The 14,151-nt window shown below is 31.4% G+C and overlaps 1 protein-coding gene across 3 annotated transcripts in view; it reads right to left on the bottom strand.

Annotated features, from left to right (window-relative positions):
• Nucleotides 1-14,151, bottom strand: part of Dap160 (dynamin associated protein 160) — a 238,769-nt gene that overhangs the window by 112,900 nt on the left and 111,718 nt on the right. For all 3 annotated transcript variants that reach the window (XM_075360884.1, XM_075360885.1, XM_075360886.1), the window contains one exon: nucleotides 4,309-4,455. In XM_075360884.1, coding sequence (XP_075216999.1) covers nucleotides 4,309-4,455 — 147 coding nt within the window. The remainder of the gene's footprint in view (nucleotides 1-4,308; nucleotides 4,456-14,151) is intronic.

Raw genomic sequence — 14,151 nt, 5'->3', positions numbered from 1 at the left:
AAGTTTAATGACAATGATGACATCAAAGAAAATGTGCTAAATGGCTCTGATATCAAGATAAAGATTTCTTTGTACCAGGCAAAAATAAGCTGATTCAGAGACGGGACAAATATATTAATGTTACTGGAGATTATGTTAAAAAGTGAAAAAACTGTCATATTGATTAAATTAACTGTTTTAGCTCTAGAGAAATTTGTGTTTTTGATTATGAATGACCCTCATAATATGGTTTCCTCTTAAAAAATTATCATTGGAACAATTAAAAACGAAAGAATGAAGTAACAGCAATATAATAATTAGTTGCAATATTAATAAATTAGGTTGTAACTTAACCTTATAAAAATTTTGAGCTAATTTAAAATGCAGAGAATTTAAGTACTTGTTCAAACAATGAGATAAATAATATTGTAACATGCTGTTTTTTTTGTTTTTTTAAATAGTAATATCAGTCAATTTTTTCAAGTTTTAGGTCTTTCTTAATAACACAGGTTTTTACTACAAGATTTCCTAATCAATTTTAGACTCTTTCAATGTTTATTATTTGATAATAAGTGCTAGTCAATGAAATACTAATTAATTAACAAGTTCATCAATATTCGTTACTTGCTCTCTTTGAATTATTAGTTTGTTTTGGAATCTATATGCAATGATATCAAAAATCTTTCTTCCATATTTGGAACACTGTATTGTTCTTCTTAGCATGAAATGAATGGGATCAGCCCAATTGTGGTGAGCAGAAATTTGGGAGAGGCTTCTTTAAGTTTTATTTTACACTAAGTTCAACAGAGACTGAATTGTAAAACTAAAGTTTATTTTCATAATGAGAGTAAAAAATATATTCACAGCTGTAGGTAATTGATAAGTGTAGACAACTGCAGGTCTGATTTTTCAAAATCAATCAAAGATTACAAAGGAAGGATCATTAATTATTTTGATTCGGTGTTCATAAGAGATAACTGATATTGATTATGAAGGATTCAACATTTTAAGGTGAGCAATGGATATAATTTTGCTGGATCTCCAAACTAGTATGCAAATGCAAAAAAACACAAGTTTATGGTGGTGGGGGCCAGCAAATTGGGAAAAAGAAACGTAGCTGAACAATCAAATGTCACCTTGATTGTTACCAAAATGTGTTTATGTGATAACTGATCATTGGAATCAATACATTCATCTTCATAATAAATTTATTAAAGCTGTATTCAGGTTGTATTATAAGAAGCTCTTCTGGGACTTTCATAACTATTCTACTAGTGAAAATAATAAAAAAAACTTCACATAAACATATGTCCTAAAATGCTTTATTTGCAAGTTACAACTATTGAAAGATTTTGCTTGGATTTCAGCTACCCTGGTGAAATAAGACTGTACTTGTACTGAAATTTTTAGGACATTAATTAATGGGCAGAATTAGTGACTTCTTACGGTTTTGACCTGAAAAATTGAATAAAATAGGTCACAGAACCATATCTGCAGTAGTTTTGAGAAATCTGTGGTGAAAACCAATAAATTGGGGTAAAAAATCCTGTTGTTCAAGTAAATAACATTGTTAAATGGGGGTAAGACACATGAAACTTTTAAACAAAACTTGTAGAGTGAATTTAATTCTGAACAAAATTGTGTAAGATAAGTTGAACAAAACAAAGAAAAGATAGAAAAATTTGAATCTTATTTAGAAACAGTACACTAGACCAAATTGCATTGTAAGTAGTACAAGTTTATAATAAATGTTCAAAACTGAGTTTTTGTTGCTCTTTTTAAGTCTTCTGGGCTGTCCCTAAGTTGCTCATTGCTTTCAGAAAGTGAACAATTAATTCCTCATGAAAATTTAGTTTTGTTTTGTATATAGTATTTTTCATCTACTCCCAGATGCAAACATCTTAAAGGTGTTATATTAGGCAATCTTGTTGGCCAGGAATGTGGATCTCTACAACCGATCCATTTCTTAGGGAAATTATGATTTAAGTGGGTGGAAATGGCACAAGAGATGTAGGGAGGCGTGCCATCGTTCTGGAACTTCTGGAAGTATACTCTGTGTTTCAGTGCTAGAAGAGCATCTTTAAGCTGCTGCTGCAGCAATTCTTCTTGCAGAAAGTGCAAGTAGACCTCAGCATTTAAGTGACCAGGTAATATGAGCCAGGTAATATAAGGCTGTGCCATACATTGATGCTAAATTGGTATTGAAAATTGCCTTTCACTGTTTCATGAAGATTTACTTCTGTCCAAAGTTGTTGATGTTATCTTGAGTGAATTGTGGTACACAAAACATACTTGTAGGGTGTTGTCAATTTGAATTCCATCAGTTGCAGAATTCCAAGCGAAACAAACAGTCTCCTGGGGATAGATGTAGAACTGGCTGTTTATAATAAGGATAAAACTTGTTTTAACTGTCCTCTAAACCACTGAATGTGAAACTCCAAACTGTGTACTGACACCTGGACTGTGCTGAAGTGCACCTATAATAATTTCATCCATACCAGTGTCATGATGGACAGATCATTTGTAGCTGACATGAATACTAGGTAGTGAAGATTGCAAAAATTCACACTGATTGTTTTGGAATCTGGAATCTTGTGATTCAGAAAAATTTCATATTCTATTGCAACAGCTATAGTATTACCAATACACACTTCCAAAATGAATACCATATCAGTGTATTCCTATGTTGTAAATAAGTACGGGAATACTTCAATGGCAAACCAATCATGTTCAAACTAAAATTTACACAAAATCTTCAATAGTGACAGCTTAGTTCACAGTACCTGATATACTTAATGAACCTTTCAGGACAATTTAAACATAATATAGTATTGAACATTGTTGTTCAGTTGTTAATATTCTATTGCCAACTTTGAAATAAGAATTTATTGTATTTCTGTCATTAATAAAAATATTATCTAAGTCATTTTTATTTTTCAATTGTGTACTTTCCAGTTTTTTAAAAATATTTTAACAATTTTTGGCAATAGATTTTGTTTAAAAAATTTTTCAACTCACCAAAAATTAATCTGGTTTTTGTTTACATTAAATAATTACTTTTCTAAAAAATATGTAATGTACTGTTTCTAAATAAAATTTGAATTTTTCTAACATTTTTTTGTTTTATTTAACTTCTTACACAATTATGTTCAGAATTAAATTCTCTACAAGTTTTGTTCAGAAATTTTGTGTGTTTATTACCCATCTAACAAAATTATTATACGTCAAACTTACAAACATTGTTTTTTTATCCCAATTTATTAGTTTTTACCCTAGATTTCTCAAAAACTGCAGATATGGTTCTGTGACCTACTTTACTCAATTTTTCAGGTCAAAAGCCATTAGAAATCACTAATTCTGCCCCTTAATTAACATCCTAAAAATTTCAGTACAATCTCATTTCACCAGGATAGCTGAAATCTGAACTAAATCTTTCTTTCTAGCTGTAACTCGCAAACAAAGCATTTTAGAAATATGTTTATATACGCTTTTTCTATTATTCTCACGAGTAGAATAGGTTATGAAAGTTCTGCAAGAACTTCGTGATACACCTTTATACAGCCTTCTGAAGTCATAAGACTGCTACAGGTAAATAAATAATTTAAATAATTATTTAAATATTTGAAAAAAAAAAGAATTTATAATTATTAATGACCAAGCAATCTTATGTAATTAATAATTGTGAAATTCAACCATAATTGCTTAGAATTTTTTAAATAATTGAATTTTAATATTTAGAGAAACATTTCTCAGTAATTTAATTTAGGTCGCAAAAATAATGCATTTAAGCATTAATATAATTCTAATTTGGTTAATGATTGTAATTATTATCACTATTATAATCAAACTTTTAACCTGAATTAATCTGTAATTCTAATAAGATTAATGTAAAGAAATTCATTTAAATATATTACGTAAAATAATTTTTCATGGATTTGTGCAAGGAGTTTATTTTTTCTTAAATTCCTGTAACTCTTTTACTACTACTAATATTACTACTACATCTTCTATTTTCAGTTAGTTTGATCTATACCACACTGAAAAGAAATTTGTTATTAGACAGACGCTGAGTTACTACAATAATAACTACCATGCAACATATTAAATTATACATCACCAACTTCCTCCAATCCTTCTTATTAAATCTACTGGCCTTTGTTATAAAAATTCAAAACATGAAGTGTTACAGACAGTTCCATTAAAACAGTTAACAATGATAGTTCAATGAGTTTGTTGACACGCTGATAACAAATCCTTCATGTCAGAAATAACGAAGGAAAGTTGCACAGCAAAATAAACATTATGGTTAACATTAAAAAAAATAATAACCTGCAGTTCACCCTCCCACCAACCAGTTGATGTCTTTTTACGTATCATAATGAGCTGTCCACGTTGAAGGCTCAACTGTTCACCACTGGTTGCTTGATAAGGGGCAATCACAGTGGCTATCTCAGGTTTCTTTCCACTTTTGCTGCTCTGTTTAATAAGAAAAAACAAATTAAATAGTACTTAAATTATGTATTACAAAGTAACAAATAGAGCACATTAGAATATTTTTTATATCCTATCATGTGGAACAACCAGAAAAATTACATATAAATATTAAAAATACATGACCATTTTTTTCAGTCTTTTAATCAGTAATATTTTCTAACAACAGTTATGTAACATAATTTATTTACAACAGTTATTATTTTAATTTATTATTTAACAACTAGTTAAAATGTTCAGTATTTAAAATGCAAAATTCAAATATTGTGACTTTAAAGATCAATCTATCATTCTTTGAGTAACGTTATTTTTTTCTTAATGGAAAATATATATTTAAAAAACAGAATTGAATCAAAACTTTTCTACACAGATCAGCTCTTGAATAATATATAATTCGCTCTACTCTAATTAGGGTGTTCTATACTGCAGAAGAGCTATAGGTTACATACATATAAATATAATTATAACTTTAGATTAAATACAAATACTGAAAATAATTATCAACAATTTCAAACAACTTAGGTGAAAATCTTTTAATAGTTTATAACTCAATCGATGCTGAATGAGTAGTTTAACAAGTGACCTCATAACACCGACTGAGTTTGCTTGCAGCGATGAAGTTTTTGAACATTCTACTTTTTAGTTCTCCATTTCACTACCATAAATTATAAAAATCTGAAAAAAATTCCTGAATAAAATTAAATATTTAAATTACCCTTCTACTATAAAAAAAAACAAAATGTTTACGATAGTAATTACACTGATGTTATAATTTTGGACAATAGGAAGGTTAGGCTAAAAGTCACTACACTATCAACTATTAACATTATTTAGAATATCAATTATTTAAATGATAAATGAAATTAATTCATTAATGAGTTCATAAACCTCACTTCTACTCTTGTAACTATTAGTGACTGGTGCTGCTTTTCTAACCTTGTTGTCAACTGATGTTACTTTTTAAGTTAGGCAGATGCATATTTAAAATGTGATCAAAGTGTGTTGGGTTTGAATTCGTAAATTTATTCAGTGTATTAATGTTGTGCATTAATAAGTGATTACATATATAAAGTTTTGTGTTAAAATATGGTGCTTTTTCTGTATATGAAGAATATTAAGATGGTATTATTATGCTGGTAGAATTGAAGTGCATATGATAGTTAAATGCTGCCTCAATGTTGCTTTTTAGGATCTCTAAGGAGTTCAATGTATTTTTGGAACTGATGCCAGAGCAGTTCAGATCATACATACCAGGGCATTTTGTTTGGCAACTCCTGTTGATAAACAAAATGTAATCAGTAAGTAAATAGGTATAAATATAATGCTTTCTTTTTTTTACTACCAGAACCACAATGAAACATTTAAAAACTTGGACTATGATCACTGTTGGGGTAAAGCTCTAACTCTTTTGATCATGTAATAGAAGTCTTAGAGCAAGAACTGGAGAAACTCTTAAGAATTATCTAGAATTTTTTTGGATTGTACGCAAAATAAGACTATAAGACTTGTGCTTTATTATGTGGGTTTAACCTTCTAAAAAACCTTTTATTTTATTAAAAGAGAATCCTAATGAATAAATTACATCATTTTTTGTACTGCTGAATGGAAAGTAGAATAAAACATTTGTAGTCAAATCCTTTGAATTCAGGGGGGGAGGTAGCCCTTCATAAGTATAAGGGCTACCCCCTCAATCCAAAAAGTGGCCATCTAGCAAAAAAAATTAGAAATTTATTGTTTTCTACCTCTTGAAATCTGAAGTAGCATAAAAAAATTGCAGTACAACTAACTCTTACTGATAGTGTAGAAACACTGGACAAATCTGTCCTCGTGGGGAGGCCTTGAACAAAAAAGTAACAAATATGTTTTCTGTCCACAGTGAGCCTAATAGCTGAACAGGTTATACAAGTGGCAGATAGTGAATATAATCAGATTAGCAGTGAATAAGGCTTTGTCAAATAAACAGTCCCAAACAGAGGTTTGACATTGGAGGATGTGATGGGGGTGATTACAATGAGATAAATCTCAAGAAAAGTCAAATAAAACCCGTGATAATGTAATGACATGGTTAAGTATGCACTGCCATTAAATAAACACAGGGAAGAAAATGACCAACAAAACTAAAGGTGGAGGAGGAAGAAGAAGACATTCCCAATATATAGATTGGAAGAGCCCAGGAGTTGGGTTTCATTCAGAAACCTAGGGCATGTCCAGAGGATCAAAGGTAGCAGTCCTACCACTAGTGTTACCCACAACTGGGCCAGCCACTCACTGGATTATTATTTTGGTAAAAATTACTCAAGAAATAGTTTAAATTGGAATTTGATATAACCGAAAATACTTGAGAAATTTTGGATTATAATCTGGAACATAAGATATTTTCATGAAAAAGAAAGTGAACTGATTTAAGATAAAGGAGGAAAACAGATATACTTAACCATAGTAACCTTAACAAATAAAAAGCAAGAAAAGTTATCTAACTAGATGTGCTTCATAAGGAATACACCTTAATACTAAGTGGAAATTATTCTGCTAGAATAGCAATGATGAGGTATAAAATTGAGACACTTGATGATTTTATCTGTATATATCCACCAGCAGAATGCAAACAGGTCACTGCTGAGCTTTATGAACTTTTGCAGAAGATGTTGGAGGAAAAGCAACAGTAATAATCATACAATTACAAGTGGAGATGGATTGGTAGTGTTGATAATATATGCTCCTGGTTTACAATTGTGGATCTGCATATTGAGAATAATATAAACACGAATGGTAGAAAATTCAATTTTCCCTCATATAACAGCATGCAAATTTGAACATCTGGTTTAGATATGTTAGTAATTTATATTGTTACTCAGACTGCAAGGGGAAATAAGAAATATAGTTACTTTTTAGCTACAGGGAAAATAAAAATCCTATACAAATACACAGGTTTTTAGAAGATGAGATTCAGCATTTATCACGATAAAATTAACATTCATTAAAATATCTGTCTGGCTTCAGTTATCTATTTTATAGTTAAATCAAAACACATAATTTTATATACAGAATAAAAGGTTTTCTAAGGAACAGAAGAGGTCTAGAATATTTTGGACAAAAATTGCCAAAAGTTAAATACTAAATTAACACAATACTACAGGAAAGCATTGCAGAAGTCTAAGGATACTTCAAAATAGTTAAAAATGTTTAATTACGTGTCAAATGTGTCAATTCTCTCAATTAGAATAGAATGAATCACATGAATAGAAGAGAATGAATTAGAATTGCAGAAATGAACAATCTAAAATTAATAATTATTTTGGTTTCATAAAGCAATTTCCATTTTTTATATATAAAATGCACATTAGTTAAATGTAATATAAAAAAAATAGTAGGAAAAAAAACAGAAACATGATCAGTGAACTGAAATGAAAAATTAATGACAAGCACAAATCTTATATTTATAATGAATTTAAAAGTAAAATAACAATAATTAAAAAGAGAGAAAAATAAATACAAGAATTAATTAACATAATAAGTAAACAAACAAACAGTATTAGTAAAAATATGATATCAAAGTAGAAGGTAAAATTGTTTACAAATATCAAACGCTGTTATAATTAACAAAATATCTGTTAAATAAACATCTTTATAAACAAAAACTTTATCATTAGATAGAATAGCACAAGAACATCATTTAGTGATAAGATTTCTGATTTCAAAGGATTAACCACCAATTTAATATTTGCACTTGATTTTTAACTGACATGGAGTTGCAAGTGATCATATTTTATTAAAATTAATTTCTATCATTTTATTGCTTCGTATTTCCTTTAAGAACATTTATAGAGATTTCTGCTTTTTCAGAATATTTAATAAAATGTAACTAAAAGCATATTTTAAAAAATATTAACATTTTAGAGATTATGTTTATTAATACAATCATTAACACCATTCTGTTATTTTTGCAACCTGTTGGTTAGGCAATGGAATTATGTTTGGTATCATAATTTGAATATATTTTAAACATAAATTATATGGATTTGAATCATTTCTCGTAAGTCAACTGTCATGTCCAAATTTTACTTTGATTAATTTTTTTTTTTGAATTTTTTTCTATATAAGGGATTTAAATTATTTACATATGATTTTTAATATCTGTTATGTTATCTATACTTCAACATTGTACTTCTTTACTTTCCTTAATGTGATCAGTCTATTTTGTTATTGAATTTATACATTTATAACTGCTGAAAGAAGTTTGTTTAAACTTGTATTTGCCATTGTTATATAAAATTTTTTCAAACTTACTCTCTGGATTATATTTATTATTTTATTTTTACAGTAACTTTAAAATCAATCAAATTCTTTTATTTTTTTTTTTTTTGTAAATTTTATGTGTTCTTGTATTATAATGTAAAGGTACGTAAATACCTTTTTCTATTTAATGTTCTGCAATTAATCATATTATTTTTTATATTTATAATGACATTTATTATTATTATTTTTATTATTATTATTATTATTTTTGACATTATAGCCATTTTCAGTTGCTGTGCTTTATTAAATTCTTCTTTTAACTCAATATTATCTTCTACCTTCTCAGGTGAGAAGATCAGGTAGTGGCAGGTGTTTCCATCTGGGTTTCATGAGATAAACTGCTTGATGAGCTTTTTAGGACTAATGGGAGGGAAGGTAGGTAGCTCTGTTCCCCTGGTTAGGTTCTTTGAGGATCAGTATGATCAATTTATAGTCTAAGCGCTTTGGCTTTGGTTAGGAATAAGATCATTCCCAAGATAAAGGAATTTAAGGCAACATTTTCTGCCCTGGAAGAGGTTTTGACGTGCTGGCTTCTAAGCCATTGAAGTAAAAGATTGTGGAAGACCTACTACAGTTTCTAGGCCTGTGGAGCCTCAATGGATGTGCTACACAGAAGTTTTGAAGGATAAGCATAAGGCCAAACTGTTGAGAAAGCAGCCGAAGGATATCTTTTTGAATAAGCCTGAAGATTTGGCAAAAATGGATAAAGAAATAAGAGACAATTTTCCGATTGTTCTTCGTAACAGGAGGTCCAGCCTGAAAATAAGAAATATATGGGAAACCCAGAAGGAATTGGTTGTCATCGCTGATGACAAAGAGACTGTGAAGGTTCTCTTCTTTAAAGGCTTAAAAAGTAACGGTAAGGGTTGATTCTAAACGTAAATGGCGACAAAAGGTTTTTGTCTATGACGTGGATCATCATCTCTCTGATGAGTTCATGACTCTGGTCAGGGAGCAAAATACTGATTTGGACAAGGCGACTTTTCAGGGTAAATGTTGGTTCCCATTTATGACAGGTAAACAGGAGGCAGAGCATTACCATGCTGTTGGAGGTGGAACCTGGCCTTCTATGTTTCTGAAGGCAAGTTGTTTGTGGACTTCTCATCTTGTAGGGTGATGAAATATACAGATGTCCAGAGTTGTTATAGGCACAGGGTGAAGTTCTGCCAGCTTCTTTTGCTGTGTACTCGTTGTGAGATGAAGGGCACAAGCAAGAGGATTGTCGCAAGAATGGGAGATTGATTTGTGTCAATTGTAAGATTTTGTGCAAAGAGCATAAGCACTCTGTGGACAATAGGGATTGTGGGTCGTCTTATGTGAGAGCTATTGAGATGTATTTAATTTCATTGAATGGTAGTTGAATGCTAAGGATGCTTACATTGCTCAGATTGAGAGTAAAAAAAAAAAAGAAAAGATTGAATTAGGTGAGGTTATAGATCGAAGGAATCTGGATGTGGTTCTTTTGCAGCATCCTTAAGTTGTGGCGGGTGATCTGTCAGGTTTTTGTAGCTGGCAAAAGTTTCTGTGTGGTCCTACTAGTATGTCTGTTATTCTGTGCAGGAGATGTCTAGATTGTGTCTTTGTTCGACAGCTCTCTGATTTTCATAATGTTGTTGTGAAGCTGGTAATCAGGGACTTGCAACTTTATGTTACTAGTTCGTATTTTCAATATAGGGACCCAGTTGAGTGTCATTTAGAGAAATGGGGCAGGACTGTCTGGTTTATTGGTGTGTGTCCTATTCTGATTGGTACAGACATTAATGCAAAGTCTTTATGGTGGCACAGTACTTTGATGATGAGAAAGGGGAGTTGGTGGAGAGTTTCATTACAGAACACAATCTCAAGGTTTATAATGTTTTGGATAAGTTGGCAACCATTGCAGGTATGGTGGATGGTAGAAGATTGTTTGCTAGCACAAATATAGATGTGATGGTTGGAAGAAATATTCCTGGGACTGTTTGTGATAGACAGTAGTTGATGACTGTTCCAGTGATCACTATCTGATTGTGAATGTCCTCTGTGAGGTGTACTGGTGTAATTTTCCCATTCAGCAGGGGAGTTTTCTGTACAGAAGGGCGGACTGGTAAAAATTTGTCAATATAATTGACCAGACTTTGTGTCTTGGGCCAGAGTTTGGAAGTTATGGATTTGGAGGAATTTGTGAAGAGGCTTACTCTTGCTTATATGGATGCTACAGAACACTCTATTGCATGCAGTTCTGGTCCGGAGAGAATTGCTCCATGGTGGACAAGAAATTTTCTGATCTGAAGCGGTGTGTGAATCATCTCAGGCAAGCTTCTGAACATGAGGGTGACATGCAGAACTCACTTCCAAGTATAGGGATTTGAGAACCTGGTATTTTCATACAATTTGAACAGTAATAAGGGATTCTTGGCATTAATTCATGCAGGATCAAGGTAATAAGGATCCCTGAGGTGTCTTTTATAGGATTTTGGGACACAAATGAAAGAAAGATGACCTCCGTCTGCTTTTTTGACTCAGCAAGGAAATATTGCACACTCTGTTGAACGATTTACTGCCAGATGATGATGTGGAGGGTGAGTGTCAGTATTATCTGCATGTAAGGCATGAAGTCGCTTCACTTCATTCGGGTATGGCATCTTTGGCGATTACTGAAGCTAAGGTGTGACAGGTTGTTTGCAAGGCATATGGCTCCTGGGTATAACAGAATCACTGTGGAACTCCTTCTTCGCTAGTTGGGTGTAAGTGTAGATGCAATAAAGAAGGTTCTGAATAGAATGCTTTTTGCTGGTTATTTTCTGTTTTATTGGAAAAGAGGTCTGATTAAGCTTCTTTTTTCTGGTGACAAGGATTCTACTGTGAGTTCGTCATACAGAACTCGACGCTTCTGCCAGTACTTGGTAGCGTGTTTGAGAAGGTGCTGTATTTGTAGAAGGTTGGCCTTGTGATATCTCTTGATGGAGGACTAGTATGGTTTTCAACCAGGGAAAGACACAGAGAATGCAATTTTAAAAGTGATTGTCTCTGACTCTGTGTATGTCCTGGGTATATTTTTGAATATATCCTAGGTATTCAACAACTTGTGGTGGCTCTCTGCCTTGTATAAATTACAACAGCAGGTGTGTATGCTTGATGAGATTGGGGTGCTACAAAGTTACTTTTGTAGCCGATATGTACTGCTTGATGATGGTGGCACTGACGTGAGCATGATGCTGTCCAAGGAATGTTCCTCAGGCAGTGTGTTGGGTCCTCTGTTTTGGTTTGTGGAGTTTGACTCTCTCGTGTGGTTGAAGTTGCCCAGCAGATGTTGTGTCATCACTTGCGTTGATAACTGGATTCTGCTGGTTAAAGGAGACTCACGGAACGAGGTACAACTCAAGCTTGTAGAGTACTACAGATTACAAGCTAGTAGCTTGGAGTACTAGCATGTGGAGCAATCAACACAAAATGGTTGTTAGCCTGGACAAGACCACCATGATGCTGCCGAAGGGCCTTTTGGCTGCTTCGCAGTGAGCCTGTGTTTCAATGAACGGACCATCCTATTTATTATGTATTGTTGTAACAGTATTTAGGTGTACTCCTAGATGAGAATCTCAGATTCAAGAACTTTCAGAATGTCGCTAAGGCATGTGATACCTTCTTCAGCATTTATAGGGTGGTCCACCTTGACTGGGGTCTAAATTTTAAAACAATGGTATGAGATTAATGTTTTTTTATAGCTCAACTTGTAAATTTTTATTGGTTATCAGTTTTTTGATTCGATTTAACAAAGTTGAAAAATAACTTTTGTTAGTTGATTGGTTTTAACATCAATGGAAATGTCTTTTGAGGCATTTGCATCACTGCCAACCTGATAGAGGCTGTACTGATAACTGAAATATGCAATCAAGTATTGAGGGTCTAGAAGATGACCTCTGATAAAGCTCATCAGGGCTAGGAATAGAGGGGGTGGTGCGATGAACTTGGTGTGTATGCTCAACTTGTTTTATCTGACCATCTCTTTTCATTTGGGAGTTATGAATGACTGTATGTTAATTTCAGCCTGTACTCATAATTTAGGAGGTCTATTAATGATACTATATTAAGTTGCTATTTCTATTTGTTAGTATAGGCATATTGATATATTATTATGAATTGTAACTGTTTCCGATAATATTGTTTATTTTTCAATGGAAAACCAATATTTATTTTTTATGATTGCTATCTAAAAAGTTTTTATATTAAAAATATGAAAATATTAATACATATTATATTAAATAATAAATAGAATAGGTAATAAAAATTAATTTTATTGAAATAATTATACTTGACTGCTAGGATACAATTGAATAACTCATTTTAAACACTAACATATTTTAAAATAGGGCTTATCAACTTAGAAGAAGCATAAAAAGATTTGTTACCGAGGTGTAATAGCAGATACAGTTTACGTTACAACAATACCAGCTCTGGAATCTCTTATTTATTCAAAGCGATAACCATTTCACAATTGAATAAATCAATGAAAAAATTTATCTAAATTTTGCACTGACTGTATATAATCTTTTAAAGCAAAGTGAAATTACCAACTCATATAGGAAGCTAATTAAACTGTTTCAAGGAGATGAATTTTAGAGAATACTAGTGAGAGTTTTAGAAACTGCAATAAGATCTGGATCTATCAGTACAAGATGGGGTGAGAGATACCATTCCTGACAAGAAATTCAAGATCCAACAATCAGGTGGTAAAATATGACCAAGGCCTTTAAATAGGAATTCAAATATACAGCCAATGCTTCAGTGATGTGCCTAAAACAGAATTAAGCCTAAAATATTGAAAAGTGATGTGGTTTACATAATAAAAGTTGTTCATGCGCCTCATGACAGACTTTCTGATTGTGTATGAAATCAGTTAAAACTTACACAGAGGTATTCCCAGATCTCTCTTAAAATCAGATTTCTCATCACACTTAAATAAAAATATTTAATTATTCTAATTATTGATTGCTTATTATATTAAAGTAACACTCAACATAAAATCAAGATTAGAAGATCAATATATATGAAGAATTTAGATTATTGCTTTCTTTTTTATTATTAATAACAATTAATACTTATAATAGCTTAAAAAATATTAATGATTTTGTTAAAAATATGTTTAAAAAATGCAAGCCTAAGCAATAACAAAAAAATAAAGCAACATTTATAAAAAAGTAGCATACATACACATTAAGATTATTTACATGAACACAAAAAACAAGAAGGAAAAACAAGCAGTCATACAAATTGGCATTTGCAACAACATGTAACACAGAAACATGCAACATATATTAACAAGTAAATTCGTTAATAAGAGATTGCACTACAAAAATATAATAATGAATATTTAAAGAAATGTTTTCTCATTAGATTAGATGGAAGGAA

The sequence above is a fragment of the Lycorma delicatula genome, chromosome 3 (genome assembly GCF_047948215.1).
Source record: "Lycorma delicatula isolate Av1 chromosome 3, ASM4794821v1, whole genome shotgun sequence".
Taxonomy (NCBI): Eukaryota; Metazoa; Arthropoda; class Insecta; order Hemiptera; family Fulgoridae; genus Lycorma; species Lycorma delicatula.
This window is presented reverse-complemented; position numbering and strand designations above follow the sequence as displayed.